This window comes from Myxine glutinosa, chromosome 9, assembly GCF_964187855.1.
Source record: "Myxine glutinosa chromosome 9, kmMyxGlut1.1, whole genome shotgun sequence".
Lineage (NCBI taxonomy): Eukaryota > Metazoa > Chordata > Myxini > Myxiniformes > Myxinidae > Myxine > Myxine glutinosa.
In genome coordinates this window covers 146,642,470-146,664,291 of record NC_136269.1, presented here as the reverse complement: position 1 = coordinate 146,664,291, position 21,822 = coordinate 146,642,470, and the positions used below count along the sequence as shown (strand labels likewise).

General features: G+C 46.8%; 1 protein-coding gene across 4 annotated transcripts in view; it reads left to right on the top strand.

Annotated features, from left to right (window-relative positions):
• The window catches only part of CEP76 (centrosomal protein 76), a 100,320-nt gene that overhangs the window by 42,336 nt on the left and 36,162 nt on the right, over positions 1-21,822 (top strand). For all 4 annotated transcript variants that reach the window (XM_068127957.2, XM_078785036.1, XM_068127958.2 and 1 more), the window contains 3 exons: positions 16,972-17,069; positions 17,216-17,344; positions 19,868-20,059. In XM_068127957.2, coding sequence (XP_067984058.2) covers positions 16,972-17,069; positions 17,216-17,344; positions 19,868-20,059 — 419 coding nt within the window. The remainder of the gene's footprint in view (positions 1-16,971; positions 17,070-17,215; positions 17,345-19,867; positions 20,060-21,822) is intronic.

Below are 21,822 nucleotides of genomic sequence, written 5' to 3'. Positions count from 1 at the left end.
AGATCGGCAAGCAGTGCAGGATGCCAGGCCCTGTATGCCCAAGCGGCGGGATCGGCAAGCAGTGCAGGATGCCAGGCCCTGTTTGCCCAAGCCGTGAGATTGGCAAGCAGTGCAGGATACCAGGCCCTGTATGCCCAAGCCACGAGATCGGCAAGCAGTGCAGGATGCCAGGCCCTGTTTGCCCAAGCCGTGAGATCGGCAAGCAGTGCAGGATGCCAGGCCCTGTATGCCCAAGCAGCGAGATCGGCAAGCAGTGCAGGATACCAGCCCCTGTATGCCCAAGCAGCGAGATCGGCAAGCGGTGCAGGATACCAGGCCCTGTATGCCCAAGCAGCGAGATGGGCAAGCGGTGCAGGATACCAGGCCCTGTATGCCCAAGCAGCGAGATCGGCAAGCGGTGCAGGATACCAGGCCCTGTATGCCCAAGCAGCGAGATGGGCAAGCAGTGCAGGATACCAGGCCCTGTTCGCCCAAGCTGTGCAGGATACCAGGCCCTGTATGCCCAAGCAGCGAGATCGGCAAGCGGTGCAGGATACCAGGCCCTGTATGCCCAAGCAGCGAGATCGGCAAGCGGTGCAGGATGCCAGGCCCTGTTTGCCCAAGCCGTGAGATCGGCAAGCAGTGCAGGATGCCAGGCCCTGTATGCCCAAGCAGCGAGATCGGCAAGCAGTGCAGGATACCAGCCCCTGTATGCCCAAGCAGCGAGATCGGCAAGCGGTGCAGGATACCAGGCCCTGTATGCCGAAGCAGTGAGATCGGCAAGCAGTGCAGGATGCCAGGCCCTGTATGCCCAAGCAGCGAGATCGGCAAGCGGTGCAGGATACCAGGCCCTGTATGCCCAAGCAGTGAGATCGGCAAGCGGTGCAGGATACCAGGCCCTGTATGCCCAAGCAGCGAGATCGGCAAGCCGTGCAGGATACCAGGCCCTGTATGCCCAAGCAGCGAGATGGGCAAGCAGTGCAGGATACCAGGCCCTGTTCGCCCAAGCTGTGCCGGATACCAGGCCCTGTATGCCCAAGCAGCGAGATCGGCAAGCGGTGCAGGTACCAGGCCCTGTATGCCCAAGCAGCGAGATCGGCAAGCGGTGCAGGATACCAGGCCCTGTATGCCCAAGCAGCGAGATTGGCAAGCAGTGCAGGATACCAGGCCCTGTTTGCCCAAGCCGTGCAGGATGCCAGGCCCTGTATGCCCAAGCAGCGAGATCGGCAAGCGGTGCAGGATACCAGGCCCTGTATGCCCAAGCAGCGAGATCGGCAAGCGGTGCAGGATGCCAGGCCCTGTATGCCCAAGCAGCGAGATCGGCAAGCGGTGCAGGATACCAGGCCCTGTATGCCCAAGCAGCGAGATGGGCAAGCAGTGCAGGATACCAGGCCCTGTTCGCCCAAGCTGTGCAGGATACCAGGCCCTGTATGCCCAAGCAGCGAGATCGGCAAGCGGTGCAGGATACCAGGCCCTGTATGCCCAAGCAGCGAGATCGGCAAGCGGTGCAGGATACCAGGCCCTGTATGCCCAAGCAGCGAGATTGGCAAGCAGTGCAGGATACCAGGCCCTGTTTGCCCAAGCCGTGCAGGATGCTAGGCCCTGTATGCCCAAGCAGCGAGATCGGCAAGCAGTGCAGGATACCAGGCCCTGTATGCCCAAGCAGCGAGATCGGCAAGCGGTGCAGGATACCAGGCCCTGTATGCCCAAGCAGCGAGATCGGCAAGCAGTGCAGGATACCAGGCCCTGTATGCCCAAGCAGCGAGATCGGCAAGCAGTGCAGGATACCAGGCCCTGTATGCCCAAGCAGCGAGATCAGCAAGTGGTGCAGGATACCAGGCCCTGTATGCCCAAGCAGCGAGATCGGCAAGCGGTGCAGGATACCAGGCCCTGTATGCCCAAGCAGCGAGATCGGCAAGCGGTGCAGGATACCAGGCCCTGTATGCCCAAGCAGCGAGATCGGCAAGCGGTGCAGGATACCAGGCCCTGTATGCCCAAGCAGCGAGATCGGCAAGCGGTGCAGGATACCAGGCCCTGTATGCCCAAGCAGCAAGATCGGCAAGCGGTGCAGGATGCCAGGCCCTGTATGCTCAAGCAGCGAGATCGGCAAGCGGTGCAGGATACCAGGCCCTGTATGCCCAAGCAGCGAGATCGGCAAGCCGTGCAGGATGCCAGACTGTCGAATGCCCAAGATACACTACATGACCAAAAGTATGTGGACACATCCTTCCAATTAGTGTATTCGGCTGTTTCAGCCACACCCATTGCTGACAGGTATATATAATCAAGCACACAGCCATGCAATCTCCATAGACAAACATTGGCGGTAGAATGGGCCGTACTGAAGAGTTCAGTGGGTTAACGTGGCACCGTCATCGGATCCCACCTTTCCAACAAGTCAGTTCGTCCAATTTCTGCCCTGCTAGAGCTGCCCCGGTCAACTGTAAGTGCTGTTATTGTGAAGTGGAAACGTCTAGGAAAAACAACAGCTCAGCCATGAAGTTCAATGACTGCTAATAATACGAAGCAAGCTTACTGTTAGGTAGTGAGATCTGTTTTTGCACTCTTCTTATGGATGGGAGTGATCTTTATTAACTTATATGCAGACATTAGGAGGCCAAAGGAAGACAGGCTGAAGATGAATAGTCAGATAGAGGAGCAGCATTCAGGAACATGCACACCAGTGCTATCTGGGTTGTTTGAGAAAGCAATGTTGAGGCTCGACAGAACTTGCTCTTATCTTCTTGGGTAAGAAAGATACAAAGTGGGATGGGTACATGGGATTTTGATGGAAACTCATGTTGAGACATTTTCATGGTCATTGTCTCGAGCAGAGCCTGTCGTGATGCCGTGCGACTTGAAGGAAGCGGTGGAGGAGGATCATCCACCAGAGATGGACATGGGGACCCATCGCCACGACCTTGAGGAAGCATCCTGTTTCCAGAGTTCAGTGTAATATTTGTAAGATGTTGTCTCACTTGTGAAAGCATTAGCACACTTGTGATCCTTACGGAGTGATCCAAAGATGCCCTCAGCTGATTTGGCCTTGCATGTTTAGAAATCGAGCTCCTTCACTGAAAAAGCCGAGCAGCACAAGATGCGTACCTGTGCTGAGAATGACTTTTAAATTAATGTTCCCATGCTTGTTTTTGCAGTGAAGATGGTTGATTTTGTGTAGTTATAAAACAAATTTAAATTCCTTCATTGGAAGGAACAATTACATTATTCTTTATGTCTCATAATGTAATTATTTCACAAAAACGTCACTCCAAGCATGGACAAGACTAGGGGCATAACAAAATGTCATCTATCATAAGAAAACATGATAGCTATCATCAGTCTGGCTGTGACAGAGAGCAAGGCCCCAGTTTGGGAAATTCCACTTTCGGCACCTCCGAAGTGATTCGGGATTGTCGGCTTTAACTGTTGTGGGAGTTGGATGTGGTCCAAAGCTTTCAATGAAATCAGAATAAAGGTGGTAATGTAGTACCACATCATGGCTGGAAATACATCTCCACGACACCTGGCCCTGTGGAAGTACCACATCATGGCTGGAAATACATCCCCACGACACCTGGCCCTGTGGAAGTACCACATCATGGCTGGAAATACATCCCCATGACACTTGACCCTGTGGAAGTACCACATCATGGCTGGAAATACATCCCCACGATACCTGGCCCTGTGGAAGTACCACATCACGGCTGGAAATACATCTCCACAATACCTGGCCCTGTGGAAGTACCACATCATGGCTGGAAATACATCCCCACGACACCTGGCCCTGTGGAAGTACCACATCATGGCTGGAAATACATCCCCATGACACTTGACCCTGTGGAAGTACCACATCATGGCTGGAAATACATCCCCACGATACCTGGCCCTGTAGAAGTAGCACATCATGGCTGAAAATACATCCCCACGATACCTGGCCCTGTGGATGTGAGGAAGTATCACTCATGCAGTCAGGATGGAAGTCTTCTCGAGTGCGTCCCCAAAAGAGCTGCTCCCTGTCTGAGCCGTGCAGAGAAACCAGACTTGTCCATGAACACTTTGACTTTGTCCAACATGCATGCTACAGGGCCAATCTCAGGTGCACAGTTTTCCTGTTTTTATTCTTGCTTTATCTCAAGGGCAATTTGATGATGAGGCCATTCCGTTCAAACGAGCTGCAGCCTGATCGGTACTCGAGAAGGTTCTCTGAGTCCACTACACACTTCCTGCTTCCCTGTGCCTTTTCAGGAGTCGAGCTGCAGCCTGATCGGTACTCGAGAAGGTTCTCTGAGTCCGCTACACACTTCCTGCTTCCCTGTGCCTTTTCAGGAGTCGAGCTGCAGCCTGATCGGTACTCCAGAAGGTTCTCTGAGTCCACTACACACTTCCTGCTTCCCTGTGCCTTTTCAGGAGTCGAGCTGCAGCCTGATCGGTACTCCAGAAGGTTATCTGAGTCCCGCTACACACTTCCTGCTTCCCTGTACCTTTTCAGGAGTCGAGCTGCAGCCTGATAGGTACTCCAGAAGGTTATCTGAGTCCCGCTACACACTTCCTGCTTCCCTGTGCCTTTTCAGGAGTCGAGCTGCAGCCTGATAGGTACTCCAGAAGGTTCTCTGAGGCCGCTACACACTTCCTGCTTCCCTGTGCCTTTTCAGGAGTCGAGCTGCAGCCTAATCGGTACTCCAGAAGGTTCTTTGAGTCCCGCTACACACTTCCTGCTTCCCTGTACCTTTTCAGGAGTCGAGCTGCAGCCTGATCGGTACTCCAGAAGGTTCTCTGCGTCCGCTACACACTTCCTGCTTCCCTGTACCTTTTCAGGAGTCGAGCTGCAGCCTGATCGGTACTCCAGAAGGTTCTTTGAGTCCCGCTACACACTTCCTGCTTCCCTGTACCTTTTCGGGAGTCGAGCTGCAGCCTGATTGGTACTCCAGAAGGTTCTCTGACTCCGCTACACACTTCCTGCTTCCCTTTGCCTTTTCAGGAGTCGAGTCAATTTCACTTTCGGTACAGTTTGTTTCGTCTGCTGTTTCTCTTCCACTCAAATAAACTCAAATAACCAGCTACAGCTTTCCTCTGCAATGTCAATGATACTTTGTTTTCCATTGACGACGTACACAGGTAAAAAGTGCTTTTGTGAAACGTAATGCAAGATTTTTCAAATACCTGCATCAACCATGGTCCAGGTATTACTACCTGGTGGTGTGAATTTTATTCAGTGAACCAGATGAGAACATAGACTGGACTTTAGATTGGTACAATAAAACAAGTGATGCACTAAAACGTTTTTACGACTGTAAGTGTACTTATTAAAATAGATGTGTAGAGGTGGAGGCAGGAAGATCTTACACTTATTAAAATAGATGTGTAGAGATGGAGGCAGGAAGATCTTACACTTATTAAAATAGATGTGTGGAGATGGAGGCAGGAAGATCTTACACTTATTAAAATAGATGTGTGGAGATGGAGGCAGGAAGATCTTACACTTATTAAAATAGATGTGTAGAGATGGAGGCAGGAAGATCTTACACTTATTAAAATAGATGTGTGGAGATGGAGGCAGGAAGATCTTACACTTATTAAAATAGATGTGTAGAGGTGGAGGCAGGAAGATCTTACACTTATTAAAATAGATGTGTGGAGATGGAGGCAGGAAGATCTTACACTTATTAAAATAGATGTGTAGAGGTGGAGGCAGGAAGATCTTACACTTATTAAAATAGATGTGTGGAGGTGGAGGCAGGAAGATCTGACACTTATTAAAATAGATGTGTGGAGATGGAGGCAGGAAGATCTTACACTTATTAAAATAGATGTGTGGAGATGGAGGCAGGAAGATCTTACACTTATTAAAATAGATGTGTAGAGATGGAGGCAGGAAGATCTTACACTTATTAAAATAGATGTGTGGAGATGGAGGCAGGAAGATCTTACACTTATTAAAATAGATGTGTAGAGATGGAGGCAGGAAGATCTTACACTTATTAAAATAGATGTGTAGAGGTGGAGGCAAGAAGATCTTACACTTATTAAAATAGATGTGTAGAGGTGGAGGCAGGAAGATCTTACACTTATTAAAATAGATGTGTGGAGGTGGAGGCAGGAAGATCTGACACTTATTAAAATAGATGTGTGGAGATGGAGGCAGGAAGATCTGACACTTATTAAAATAGATGTGTGGAGATGGAGGCAGGAAGATCTTACACTTATTAAAATAGATGTGTAGAGATGGAAGCAGGAAGATCTTACACTTATTAAAATAGATGTGTAGAGATGGAGGCAGGAAGATCTTACACTTATTAAAATAGATGTGTGGAGATGGAGGCAGGAAGATCTTACACTTATTAAAATAGATGTGTAGAGATGGAGGCAGGAAGATCTTACACTTATTAAAATAGATGTGTGGAGGTGGAGGCAGGAAGATCTTACACTTATTAAAATAGATGTGTGGAGATGGAGGCAGGAAGATCTTACACTTATTAAAATAGATGTGTAGAGATGGAGGCAGGAAGATCTTACACTTATTAAAATAGATGTGTGGAGATGGAGGCAGGAAGATCTTACACTTATTAAAATAGATGTGTGGAGATGGAGGCGGGAAGATCTTACACTTATTAAAATAGATGTGTGGAGGTGGAGGCAGGAAGATCTTACACTTATTAAAATAGATGTGTGGAGATGGAGGCAGGAAGATCTTACACTTATTAAAATAGATGTGTGGAGGTGGAGGCAGGAAGATCTTACACTTATTAAAATAGATGTGTGGAGATGGAGGCAGGAAGATCTTACACTTATTAAAATAGATGTGTGGAGATGGAGGCAGGAAGATCTTACACTTATTAAAATAGATGTGTAGAGATGGAGGCAGGAAGATCTTACACTTATTAAAATAGATGTGTGGAGATGGAGGCGGGAAGATCTTACACTTATTAAAATAGATGTGTGGAGATGGAGGCAGGAAGATCTTGCACTTATTAAAATAGATGTGTGGAGATGGAGGCAGGAAGATCTTACACTTATTAAAATAGATGTGTAGAGATGGAGGCAGGAAGATCTTACACTTATTAAAATAGATGTGTGGAGATGGAGGCAGGAAGATCTTACACTTATTAAAATAGATGTGTGGAGATGGAGGCAGGAAGATCTTACACTTATTAAAATAGATGTGTAGAGATGGAAGCAGGAAGATCTTACACTTATTAAAATAGATGTGTAGAGATGGAGGCAGGAAGATCTTACACTTATTAAAATAGATGTGTAGAGATGGAGGCGGGAAGATCTTACACTTATTAAAATAGATGTGTAGAGATGGAGGCAGGAAGATCTTACACTTATTAAAATAGATGTGTAGAGATGGAAGCAGGAAGATCTTACACTTATTAAAATAGATGTGTAGAGATGGAAGCAGGAAGATCTTACACTTATTAAAATAGATGTGTAGACATGGAAGCAGGAAGATCTTACACTTATTAAAATAGATGTGTAGAGATGGAAGCAGGAAGATCTTACACTTATTAAAATAGATGTGTAGACATGGAAGCAGGAAGATCTTACACTTATTAAAATAGATGTGTAGAGATGGAAGCAGGAAGATCTTACACTTATTAAAATAGATGTGTGGAGATGGAGGCGGGAAGATCTTACACTTATTAAAATAGATGTGTAGAGATGGAGGCAGGAAGATCTTACACTTATTAAAATAGATGTGTAGAGATGGAAGCAGGAAGATCTTACACTTATTAAAATAGATGTGTGGAGATGGAGGCGGGAAGATCTTCCACTTATTAAAATAGATGTGTAGAGATGGAGGCAGGAAGATCTTACACTTATTAAAATAGATGTGTGGAGATGGAGGCGGGAAGATCTTCCACTTATTAAAATAGATGTGTGGAGATGGAGGCGGGAAGATCTTCCACTTATTAAAATAGATGTGTGGAGATGGAGGCGGGAAGATCTTCCACTTATTAAAATAGATGTGTAGAGATGGAGGCAGGAAGATCTTACACTTATTAAAATAGATGTGTGGAGATGGAGGCGGGAAGATCTTCCACTTATTAAAATAGATGTGTAGAGATGGAAGCAGGAAGATCTTACACTTATTAAAATAGATGTGTAGACATGGAAGCAGGAAGATCTTACACTTATTAAAATAGATGTGTAGAGATGGAGGCAGGAAGATCTTACACTTATTAAAATAGATGTGTGGAGATGGAGGCGGGAAGATCTTCCACTTATTAAAATAGATGTGTGGAGGTGGAGGCAGGAAGATCTTACACTTATTACAATAGATGTGTGGAGGTGGAGGCAGGAAGATCTTACACTTATTAAAATAGATGTGTGGAGGTGGAGGCAGGAAGATCTTACACTTATTAAAATAGATGTGTAGAGATGGAAGCAGGAAGATCTTACACTTATTAAAATAGATGTGTGGAGGTGGAGGCAGGAAGATCTTCCACTTATTAAAATAGATGTGTAGAGATGGAAGCAGGAAGATCTTACACTTATTAAAATAGATGTGTGGAGATGGAGGCAGGAAGATCTTACACTTATTAAAATAGATGTGTGGAGATGGAGGCGGGAAGATCTTCCACTTATTAAAATAGATGTGTAGAGATGGAAGCAGGAAGATCTTACACTTATTAAAATAGATGTGTGGAGATGGAAGCAGGAAGATCTTACACTTATTAAAATAGATGTGTGGAGATGGAAGCAGGAAGATCTTACACTTATTAAAATAGATGTGAAGAGATGGAAGCAGGAAGATCTTACACTTATTAAAATAGATGTGTGGAGATGGAGGCGGGAAGATCTTACACTTATTAAAATAGATGTGTAGAGATGGAGGCAGGAAGATCTTACACTTATTAAAATAGATGTGTGGAGATGGAGGCAGGAAGATCTTACACTTATTAAAATAGATGTGTGGAGATGGAGGCGGGAAGATCTTCCACTTATTAAAATAGATGTGTGGAGGTGGAGGCAGGAAGATCTTACACTTATTACAATAGATGTGTGGAGGTGGAGGCAGGAAGATCTTACACTTATTAAAATAGATGTGTGGAGGTGGAGGCAGGAAGATCTTACACTTATTAAAATAGATGTGTAGAGATGGAAGCAGGAAGATCTTACACTTATTAAAATAGATGTGTGGAGGTGGAGGCAGGAAGATCTTCCACTTATTAAAATAGATGTGTAGAGATGGAAGCAGGAAGATCTTACACTTATTAAAATAGATGTGTGGAGATGGAGGCAGGAAGATCTTACACTTATTAAAATAGATGTGTGGAGATGGAGGCGGGAAGATCTTCCACTTATTAAAATAGATGTGTAGAGATGGAAGCAGGAAGATCTTACACTTATTAAAATAGATGTGTGGAGATGGAAGCAGGAAGATCTTACACTTATTAAAATAGATGTGTGGAGATGGAAGCAGGAAGATCTTACACTTATTAAAATAGATGTGAAGAGATGGAAGCAGGAAGATCTTACACTTATTAAAATAGATGTGTGGAGATGGAGGCGGGAAGATCTTACACTTATTAAAATAGATGTGTAGAGATGGAGGCAGGAAGATCTTACACTTATTAAAATAGATGTGTGGAGATGGAGGCAGGAAGATCTTACACTTATTAAAATAGATGTGTGGAGATGGAGGCGGGAAGATCTTCCACTTATTAAAATAGATGTGTAGAGATGGAGGCAGGAAGATCTTCCACTTATTAAAATAGATGTGTAGAGATGGAAGCAGGAAGATCTTACACTTATTAAAATAGATGTGTGGAGGTGGAGGCAGGAAGATCTTACACTTATTAAAATAGATGTGTGGAGGTGGAGGCAGGAAGATCTTACACTTATTAAAATAGATGTGTAGAGATGGAGGCAGGAAGATCTTACACTTATTAAAATAGATGTGTGGAGGTGGAGGCAGGAAGATCTTACACTTATTAAAATAGATGTGTGGAGGTGGAGGCAGGAAGATCTTACACTTATTAAAATAGATGTGTAGAGATGGAGGCAGGAAGATCTGACACTTATTAAAATAGATGTGTAGAGATGGAGGCAGGAAGATCTTACACTTATTAAAATAGATGTGTAGAGATGGAGGCAGGAAGATCTTACACTTATTAAAATAGATGTGTGGAGATGGAAGCAGGAAGATCTTACACTTATTAAAATAGATGTGTAGAGATGGAGGCAGGAAGATCTTACACTTATTAAAATAGATGTGTAGAGATGGAGGCAGGAAGATCTTACACTTATTAAAATAGATGTGTGGAGATGGAGGCAGGAAGATCTTACACTTATTAAAATAGATGTGTGGAGATGGAGGCAGGAAGATCTTACACTTATTAAAATAGATGTGTGGAGATGGAAGCAGGAAGATCTTACACTTATTAAAATAGATGTGTAGAGATGGAGGCAGGAAGATCTTACACTTATTAAAATAGATGTGTGGAGGTGGAGGCAGGAAGATCTTACACTTATTAAAATAGATGTGTGGAGATGGAGGCAGGAAGATCTTACACTTATTAAAATAGATGTGTGGAGGTGGAGGCAGGAAGATCTTACACTTATTAAAATAGATGTGTGGAGGTGGAGGCAGGAAGATCTTACACTTATTAAAATAGATGTGTGGAGATGGAGGCAGGAAGATCTTACACTTATTAAAATAGATGTGTAGAGATGGAGGCAGGAAGATCTTACACTTATTAAAATAGATGTGTGGAGGTGGAGGCAGGAAGATCTTACACTTATTAAAATAGATGTGTCGAGATGGAGGCAGGAAGATCTTACACTTATTAAAATAGATGTGTAGAGATGGAGGCAGGAAGATCTTACACTTATAAAAATAGATGTGTAGAGATGGAGGCAGGAAGATCTTACACTTATTAAAATAGATGTGTAGAGATGGAGGCAGGAAGATCTTACACTTATAAAAATAGATGTGTAGAGATGGAGGCAGGAAGATCTTACACTTATTAAAATAGATGTGTAGAGATGGAGGCAGGAAGATCTTACACTTATTAAAATAGATGTGTGGAGATGGAAGCAGGAAGATCTTACACTTATTAAAATAGATGTGTAGAGATGGAGGCAGGAAGATCTTACACTTATTAAAATAGATGTGTGGAGGTGGAGGCAGGAAGATCTTACACTTATTAAAATAGATGTGTGGAGGTGGAGGCAGGAAGATCTTACACTTATTAAAATAGATGTGTAGAGATGGAGGCAGGAAGATCTTACACTTATAAAAATAGATGTGTAGAGATGGAGGCAGGAAGATCTTACACTTATTAAAATAGATGTGTAGAGATGGAGGCAGGAAGATCTTACACTTATTAAAATAGATGTGTAGAGATGGAGGCAGGAAGATCTTACACTTATTAAAATAGATGTGTGGAGATGGAGGCAGGAAGATCTTACACTTATTAAAATAGATGTGTGGAGATGGAAGCAGGAAGATCTTACACTTATTAAAATAGATGTGTAGAGATGGAGGCAGGAAGATCTTACACTTATTAAAATAGATGTGTGGAGATGGAGGCAGGAAGATCTTACACTTATTAAAATAGATGTGTGGAGGTGGAGGCAGGAAGATCTTACACTTATTAAAATAGATGTGTAGAGATGGAAGCAGGAAGATCTTACACTTATTAAAATAGATGTGTAGAGATGGAGGCAGGAAGATCTTACACTTATTAAAATAGATGTGTGGAGATGGAAGCAGGAAGATCTTACACTTATTAAAATAGATGTGTAGAGATGGAGGCAGGAAGATCTTACACTTATTAAAATAGATGTGTGGAGGTGGAGGCAGGAAGATCTTACACTTATTAAAATAGATGTGTGGAGGTGGAGGCAGGAAGATCTTACACTTATTAAAATAGATGTGTGGAGGTGGAGGCAGGAAGATCTTACACTTATTAAAATAGATGTGTGGAGGTGGAGGCAGGAAGATCTTACACTTATTAAAATAGATGTGTAGAGATGGAGGCAGGAAGATCTTACACTTATAAAAATAGATGTGTAGAGATGGAGGCAGGAAGATCTTCCACTTATTAAAATAGATGTGTGGAGGTGGAGGCAAGAAGATCTTACACTTATTAAAATAGATGTGTAGAGATGGAGGCAGGAAGATCTTACACTTATTAAAATAGATGTGTGGAGGTGGAGGCAGGAAGATCTTACACTTATTAAAATAGATGTGTAGAGATGGAGGCAGGAAGATCTTCCACTTATTAAAATAGATGTGTGGAGGTGGAGGCAGGAAGATCTTACACTTATTAAAATAGATGTGTGGAGGTGGAGGCAGGAAGATCTTACACTTATTAAAATAGATGTGTGGAGATGGAGGCAGGAAGATCTTCCACTTATTAAAATAGATGTGCAGAGATGGAAGCAGGAAGATCTTACACTTATTAAAATAGATGTGTGGAGATGGAGGCAGGAAGATCTTACACTTATTAAAATAGATGTGTGGAGATGGAGGCAGGAAGATCTTACACTTATTAAAATAGATGTGTGGAGGTAGAGGCAGGAAGATCTTACACTTATTAAAATAGATGTGTGGAGATGGAGGCAGGAAGATCTTACACTTATTAAAATAGATGTGTAGAGATGGAGGCAGGAAGATCTTACACTTATTAAAATAGATGTGTAGAGATGGAGGCAGGAAGATCTTACACTTATTAAAATAGATGTGTGGAGATGGAGGCGGGAAGATCTTACACTTATAAAAATAGATGTGTAGAGATGGAGGCAGGAAGATCTTACACTTATAAAAATAGATGTGTGGAGATGGAGGCAGGAAGATCTTACACTTATTAAAATAGATGTGTGGAGATGGAGGCAGGAAGATCTTACACTTATTAAAATAGATGTGTGGAGATGGAGGCAGGAAGATATTACACTTATTAAAATAGATGTGTGGAGGTGGAGGCAGGAAGATCTTACACTTATTAAAATAGATGTGTAGAGATGGAGGCAGGAATATCTTACACTTATTAAAATAGATGTGTGGAGGTGGAGGCAGGAAGATCTTACACTTATTAAAATAGATGTGTAGAGATGGAGGCAGGAAGATCTTCCACTTATTAAAATAGATGTGTGGAGGTGGAGGCAGGAAGATCTTACACTTATTAAAATAGATGTGTAGAGATGGAGGCAGGAAGATCTTACACTTATTAAAATAGATGTGTGGAGGTGGAGGCAGGAAGATCTTACACTTATTAAAATAGATGTGTGGAGATGGAGGCAGGAAGATCTTACACTTATTAAAATAGATGTGTAGAGATGGAGGCAGGAAGATCTTACACTTATTAAAATAGATGTGTGGAGATGGAGGCAGGAAGATCTTACACTTATTAAAATAGATGTGTGGAGATGGAGGCAGGAAGATCTTACACTTATTAAAATAGATGTGAAGAGATGGAGGCAGGAAGATCTTACACTTATTAAAATAGATGTGTAGAGATGGAGGCAGGAAGATCTTACACTTATTAAAATAGATGTGTGGAGATGGAGGCGGGAAGATCTTACACTTATAAAAATAGATGTGTAGAGATGGAGGCAGGAAGATCTTACACTTATAAAAATAGATGTGTGGAGATGGAGGCAGGAAGATCTTACACTTATTAAAATAGATGTGTGGAGATGGAGGCAGGAAGATCTTACACTTATTAAAATAGATGTGTGGAGATGGAAGCAGGAAGATCTTACACTTATTAAAATAGATGTGTGGAGGTGGAGGCAGGAAGATCTTACACTTATTAAAATAGATGTGTAGAGATGGAGGCAGGAAGATCTTACACTTATTAAAATAGATGTGTGGAGGTGGAGGCAGGAAGATCTTACACTTATTAAAATAGATGTGTAGAGATGGAGGCAGGAAGATCTGACACTTATTAAAATAGATGTGTAGAGATGGAGGCAGGAAGATCTGACACTTATTAAAATAGATGTGTAGAGATGGAGGCAGGAAGATCTGACACTTATTAAAATAGATGTGTAGAGATGGAGGCAGGAAGATCTGACACTTATTAAAATAGATGTGTAGAGATGGAGGCAGGAAGATCTGACACTTATTAAAATAGATGTGTAGAGATGGAGGCAGGAAGATCTGACACTTATTAAAATAGATGTGTAGAGATGGAGGCAGGAAGATCTGACACTTATTAAAATAGATGTGTGGAGATAGAAGCAGGAAGATCTTACACTTATTAAAATAGATGTGTAGAGATGGAGGCAGGAAGATCTGACACTTATTAAAATAGATGTGTGGAGATGGAGGCGGGAAGATCTTACACTTATTAGTCCCCTACCGGTGTACACCGGAGGGGACTATAGGTTTGCACGCCGTCCCTCCGTCCGTCAGTCAGTCCGTCAGTCCGTCACGCAAATAACAGTTTTCCAGACCTTTTTTCTAAACGCTTAATGCTAATGATTTCAAACTTGGCACATGGTTTCCTCATGATAAGTTACAGGTCAAGTTCGAACTTCACGACGTTTCGATCATTTCTAACAAAGTTATGGCACTTTGAACTTTGGGAATTCTGATAATTCTGATGATCCTTAACTGGGTGCCATTTTCAGTTTTAATTTCCTTTAAAAACCAATTTCTCTGCAATAATTGGACCGATTGAGATAATATTTTCACCATATGATGGACTCGGTCTGTAGAATATTTTAACGGTAATTATGACGTCACAGGTCACGTGGTTCGGTCGCCATATTGTTCACGAAAACCCCTTTTTCTCTGCAACGGCTGAACAGATCGAGGCCAAACTTTGCAGGCAAAATCGCATACCCATGACGAACAAAAAATTCAGCGAGCATGACGTCATGCGTCACATGGTTTCAGAGTTATGACGTTTTTAAGCATGAACCTTTAAAACCGAGCTCCTCCCTCATTTTTGATCCAATCGATGGGAAACTTCACAGATCTGTTCAGCACTAAAATGTCCTTTTGGAATTTGCGATAGGGCACGTGGTTTGGCAGATATCGTTAATTAAACGAAAAAAATTTTTTTTTTAAGGATATCTCTTGTTTATTCTCGAGTTCTCCTCAAGCCGCACCGCGCGTCCTCGGCCTCGTCTCGCGAACGTCAACAGCGTGACACAGCGCGCGCTTTCCGGAGGGGCGGAGCCAAGCCGAGAAACATATATATATACACATCGATCATTGATCGTGAGCCGGAAAATATAATAAATTACTGATGGTTTCAAAGTTATGACGTTTTTAAGCATGATCCTTTAAAACCGAGCCCCTCCCTCATTTTTGATCCAATCGAGGGGAAACTTCACAGATCTGTTCAGCACTAAAATGTCATTTTGGAATTTGCGATAGGGCACGTGGTTTGGCAGATATCGTTAATTAAACGAATTTTTTTTTTTTTTTAAAGGATATCTCTTGAATCGCCAGTACCTCAGACCGTGAGTTGGTAATAATTTATATAATTCACACAGTGCAACACGTGCAGGCTGCTCCACGGAGCGACCTTGCGGGCTTATCAACGAGACGAGGCGTGACACACGTGTCTCAGCATACCTCAGATCAAGTTTGAAAACAAGCATCAACCGTGCATAAATTTGCATATTCGATCATTTTTGACAAAGTTATGGCACTTTGAACTTTGGTAGGGGACATGTATTGCAGCGCAATACTCAGAATGCTTGTAAGTTTTAGTTTCCTATTAAAAAGATTTTCTCTGCAATAATAAGACCGATTGAGATCAAATTTTCACCGTAGGGGGGACTCGGTCTGTAGAATATTTTAATGGTAATTATGACATCACAGGTCACGTGGTTCGGCCGCCATATTGTTTTTCGTGAAAACGTGAAAACCCCTTTTTCTCTGCAACGGCTGAACAGATCGAGGCCAAACTTTGCAGGCAGAGTCGCATACCCATGACGAACAAAAAAGTCAGCGAGCATGACGTCATGCGTCACATGGTTTCAGAGTTATGACGTTTTTAAGCATGAACCTTTAAAACCGAGTTCCTCCCTCATTTTTGATCCAATCGAGGGGAAACTTCACAAATCTGTTCAGCATGTCAGTCTACTAAAATGTCCTTTTGGAATTTGTGATAGGGCACGTGGTTTGGCAGATATCGTTAATTAAACGAAGATATTTTAAAAAAATGGATATCTCTTGAATCGCTAGAACCTCAGACTGTGAGTTAGTAATTATATAATTCACACAGTGCAATACGTGCAGGCTGCTCCACAGAGCGACCTTGCGGGCTTATCAACGAGGCGAGGCATGACACACATGTGTCTCAGGATACCTCAGATCAAGTTTGAAAACCAGTATCAACCGTGCATAAATTTGCATATTCGATCATTTTTGACAAAGTTATGGCACTTTGAACTTTGGTAGGGGACGTGTATTGCAGGACAATACTCAGAATGCTTGTTAAAATAGATGTGTGGAGATGGAGGCAGGAAGATCTTACACTTATTAAAATAGATGTGTGTAGAGATGGAGGCGGGAAGACGTGAATAAGCCGGGGGACGAGAGGGGTGGCGAATCGGAATGGAATGGGCCCAGCAAAGGGGGTGTCGAGTGGGAAAGGAATGGGCGCCCTTCGAGGGGTAGGGAATTCAAACAGAACCGATTGGTCCCCCACAAAGTGGGTGACAAGTCGGAATGGAATGGGGGAGGGGAGATGGGCGGGAGCTGGAACTTACTGCAGTGGGTACCACGAGGGGGCGATGAGTCTGAACAGAATGTAACGAGTACCGTGAGGGGGGTGATTAGTCTGAACAGAATGTAACGAGTACCGTGAGGGGGGTGATGAGTCTGAACAGAATGTAACGAGTACCGTGAGGGGGGTGATGAGTCTGAACAGAATGTAATGAGTACCGTGGATGTGCAACGTCGAGTTGAGTGAGTCTCTTGAGCTGGATAATTCTTAACAACCATGAATGTCATTGCTATGAGAGGTGAATGGAAATTACCAAGTTATCTCTCCTCTTTCCCCATCGTTTCTCACACAGAATCTGAGAGTGGTGTGTCGGTTGGTGTGCTGGACTTGCATCTTCAATTAATTCCTCCTCTAGAACAATCTTTGGATAGGGATGTGGTGAATGCGCAGGTTTGTGTTTTGTCAGTAAAGAGCTTGTTTACCTGAAGATCAACCAACAAGGATTTCAAATAAGCGCACCATTCATCTGTCGTGTTGATCGTGTGAACAGAATATATAACACTTCCTGATGGTTTTGCCCACTTCCGCTCGTACAGCTCGCTCTGGAACAGCGTCGCACGGCTGAGCGAGAGCGTCTCTTCTTGGTTTATGCGAAGCAGTGGTGGCGCGAATATCTGAACATCCGACCTTCTCATGCCTCACGTCTTGTGAAAATATTTGCACAGGTTATATAATCTGCTTGTTGAATTGTTGAATGTGTTTCTTGAATTGGATTCCCAGTGCCATGATCTTCACCCTTAATGATGCACACCATTGCCTTCCATGATACCGTCCGCTGCTTCTCATGGAGGATAGCCGACCCAGTCGCATGGAGGACAGCCGACCCAGTCGCATGGAGGACATCCACCCCAGTAGCGTGGAGGACATCCACCCCAGTCGCGTGGAGGACATCCACCCCAGTCGCGTGGAGGACATCCACCCCAGTCGCGTGGAGGACATCCACCCCAGTCGCGTGGAGGACATCCACCCCAGTCGCGTGGAGGACAGCCACCCCAGTCGCGTGGAGGACAGCCACCCCAGTCGCGTGGAGGACAGCCACCCCAGTCGCGTGGAGGACATCCACCCCAGTCGCGTGGAGGACAGCCACCCCAGTCGCGTGGAGGACAGCCACCCCAGTCGCGTGGAGGACAGCCACCCCAGTCGCGTGGAGGACAGCCACCCCAGTCGCGTGGAGGACAGCCACCCCAGTCGCGTGGAGGACAGCCACCCCAGTCGCGTGGAGGACAGCCACCCCAGTCGCGTGGAGGACAGCCACCCCAGTCGCGTGGAGGACAGCCACCCCAGTCGCGTGGAGGACAGCCACCCCAGTCGCGTGGAGGACAGCCACCCCAGTCGAGTGGAGGACAGCCACCCCAGTCGCGTGGAGGACAGCCACCCCAGTCGCGTGGAGGACAGCCACCCCAGTCGCGTGGAGGACAGCCACCCCAGTCGCGTGGAGGACAGCCACCCCAGTCGCGTGGAGCACAGCCACCCCAGTCGCGTGGAGGACAGCCACCCCAGTCGCGTGGAGGACAGCCACCCCAGTCGCGTGGAGGACAGCCACCCCAGTCGCGTGGAGGACAGCCACCCCAGTCGCGTGGAGGACAGCCACCCCAGTCGCGTGGAGGACAGCCACCCCAGTCGCTTGGAGGACAGCCACCCCAGTCGCATGGAGGACAGCCACCCCAGTCGCGTGGAGGACAGCCACCCCAGTCGCGTGGAGGACAGCCACCCCAGTCGCGTGGAGGACAGCCACCCCAGTCGCGTGGAGGACAGCCACCCCAGTCGCGTGGAGGACAGCCACCCCAGTCGCGTGGAGGACAGCCACCCCAGTCGCGTGGAGGACAGCCACCCCAGTCGCGTGGAGGACAGCCACCCCAGTCGCGTGGAGGACAGCCACCCCAGTCGCGTGGAGGACAGCCACCCCAGTCGCGTGGAGGACAGCCACCACAGTCGCGTGGAGGACAGCCACCACAGTCGCGTGGAGGACAGCCACCCCAGTCGCGTGGAGGACAGCCACCCCAGTCGCGTGGAGGACAGCCACCCCAGTCGCGTGGAGGACAGCCACCCCAGTCGCGTGGAGGACAGCCACCACAGTCGCGTGGAGGACAGCCACCCCAGTCGCGTGGAGGACAGCCACCCCAGTCGCGTGGAGGACAGCCACCCCAGTCGCGTGGAGGACAGCCACCCCAGTCGCGTGGAGGACAGCCACCCCAGTCGCGTGGAGGACAGCCACCCCAGTCGCGTGGAGGACAGCCACCCCAGTCGCGTGGAGGACAGCCACCCCAGTCGCGTGGAGGACAGCCACCCCAGTCGCGTGGAGCACAGCCACCCCAGTCGCGTGGAGGACAGCCACCCCAGTCGCGTGGAGGACAGCCACCCCAGTCGCGTGGAGGACAGCCACCCCAGTCGCGTGGAGGACAGCCACCCCAGTCGCGTGGAGGACAGCCACCCCAGTCGCGTGGAGGACAGCCACCCCAGTCGCGTGGAGGACAGCCACCCCAGTCGCGTGGAGGACAGCCACCCCAGTCGCGTGGAGGACAGCCACCCCAGTCGCGTGGAGGACAGCCACCCCAGTCGCGTGGAGGACAGCCACCCCAGTCGCGTGGAGGACAGCCACCCCAGTCGCGTGGAGGACAGCCACCCCAGTCGCGTGGAGGACAGCCACCCCAGTCGCGTGGAGGACAGCCACCCCAGTCGCGTGGAGGACAGCCACCCCAGTCGCGTGGAGGACAGCCACCCCAGTCGCGTGGAGGACAGCCACCCCAGTCGCGTGGAGGACAGCCACCCCAGTCGCGTGGAGGACAGCCACCCCAGTCGCGTGGAGGACAGCCACCCCAGTCGCGTGGAGGACAGCCACCCCAGTCGCGTGGAGGACAGCCACCCCAGTCGCGTGGAGGACAGCCACCCCAGTCGCGTGGAGGACAGCCACCCCAGTCGCGTGGAGGACAGCCACCCCAGTCGCGTGGAGGACAGCCACCCCAGTCGCGTGGAGGACAGCCACTCCAGTCACGTGGAGGATGTCTACCCCAGTCGTAAAAAATAAACTAAAAACCAGTGGCAGTTTGTTTTGGCACAGACAAGGCAACAACAAATATTGTCATATTACTCTCTCATTGTCTTTCTGTTTCATTTAGCCTTCACTTTTCTGAAACGTTCACTTGTCATGTTTTATCCTCTGGTATTTATGCTTTTTCTTCCACTTCCAGGACGAGTGTTGTCGCGTCCGGCCTGTGTGCTGCATGATTCGTCCCCTCCGTGCTGCCCGGCTTCTCGACACCCCTCTGCAGGCTGCACGCTTCGTGAGCTTGCTGGGCCGAGCCCGTCCGACCACTCTGGGCTATGCGAATCATTCTCGCGAGCGCTGGGCGAGTCGCCTGGCATTTCTTGCACGTGCTAAGGTGCGTCATTCAACATGCCTTTTTACCTCTGAGAAAGCTTGTGCATGTTGCATGAATAGCAACGACATTGGGCAATACCAATATACTGTGACATGATTGTACACAAGTCAACACGGTTTAAGGTATTTATTAAGATAAGTCGAGGCTTATGGGGAAACGAAGAGAGGCCAACACCTTTACAGATAGACAGAGGGTAAAAGGAGAGCTGGTGGACAAAAACACATGGACACACCACAAACGAGTTGGATGGGAAGAAAGGAATGGAGGAAAATCACATTCACATTGGGGAGGGTTTGGGGATGTTGGTGGATTTGAGGAGTGAGGTCATATAACGGTCTATCAACCTGCTTCCGGAGGAGTGATGGGGGTGAGTGAGGGGAGGGGGTGAGTGAGGGGAGGGGGGTGAGTGAGGGGAGGGGGGTGAGTGAGGGGAGGGGGTGAGTGAGGGAGGGGGGTGAGTGAGGGGAGGGGGGGTGAGTAAGGGAAGGGTGGGGTGAGTGAGGGGAGGTGGGGAGTGAGTGAGGGGAGGGCGGGGTGAGTGAGGGGAGGGCGGGGTGAGTGAGGGGAAGGGGGTGAGTGAGGGGAAGGGGGTGAGTGAGGGGAGGGGGGTGAGTGAGGGGAGGGGTGGTGAGTGAGGGGAGGGGGTGGTGAGTGAGGGGAGGGGGTGGTGAGTGAGGGGAGGGGGTGGTGAGAGGGGAGTGGGTGGTGAGTGAGGGGAGTGGGTGGTGAGTGAAGGGAGGGCGGGGGGTGAGTGAGGGGGAAGAGGGGGTGAGTGAGCGGAGGGGGGGTGAGTGAGGGGAGGGCGGGGTATGGAGGCAGGAAGATTTGACCCTTATTAAAATAGATGTGTAGAGATGGAGGCAGGAAGATCTTACACTTATTAAACTTATTAAATTATTAAACTATATCTGACACTTATTGTATGTACTGGCTATATCAAGTGTATGTACTCGCTATATCAAGTGTATGTACTCGCTTTATCAAGTGTATGTACTCGCTGTATCAAGTGTATGTACTGGCTATATCAAGTGCATGTATGCACTATATCAAGTGCATGTACTCACTATATCAAGTGTATGGACTCGCTATATCAAGTGTATGTACTCACTATGTCAAGTGTATGTCGGTCTTCCCCTTATCAAGAGGGGGTTAATCCCCTTGTCTTTTTACTAGCCGACGCGATCCTGGGGGTTATGACGTCCTTCCCGGGCAGCGTTAGGGAGGGTTTTAGGACTATGGATTCGCTATTACCTAAGTACTAACACTGACCGGAAACGAGGAAATAACTCCCGCTCGAATCACGGATTTGATGGAATATGCCGAGCGGATAGTGATCCGCGATCCGAGCTGTTAACCAATGACTAGACCCGATTATAGCGGTTCCTAATCGTGCCACGGGTACCCAATTGAGTAATGACTAAGACGGTCGGATTAAGAGGAAACCAGGAAGAACAGGTAATTTATTCACAATGTACAAAGAAGAGGAAAAGAAAGGATGTACTAGAAAGAGGAAGAAAAAGTACACAGGGCAGCCTTAGACAGTCTTACTTATCTCTCACACTCGGTCTCAGACTCAGACTCACGCGGGGATGCAGATGGTCGGGTTGAGGGTCCCGCGATGGCGTTCACAGCTCGTCCGGTCCCCGACTCGTACTGTGCAGCAGATCGAAACACGGCAGGCAGCTCTCCGCGTGGCGTTGGCGCGAGCGGACAATTATATCTGGGAAATGGTAAGCTGGGCTATCGGCGACTTCGTGGCTCTT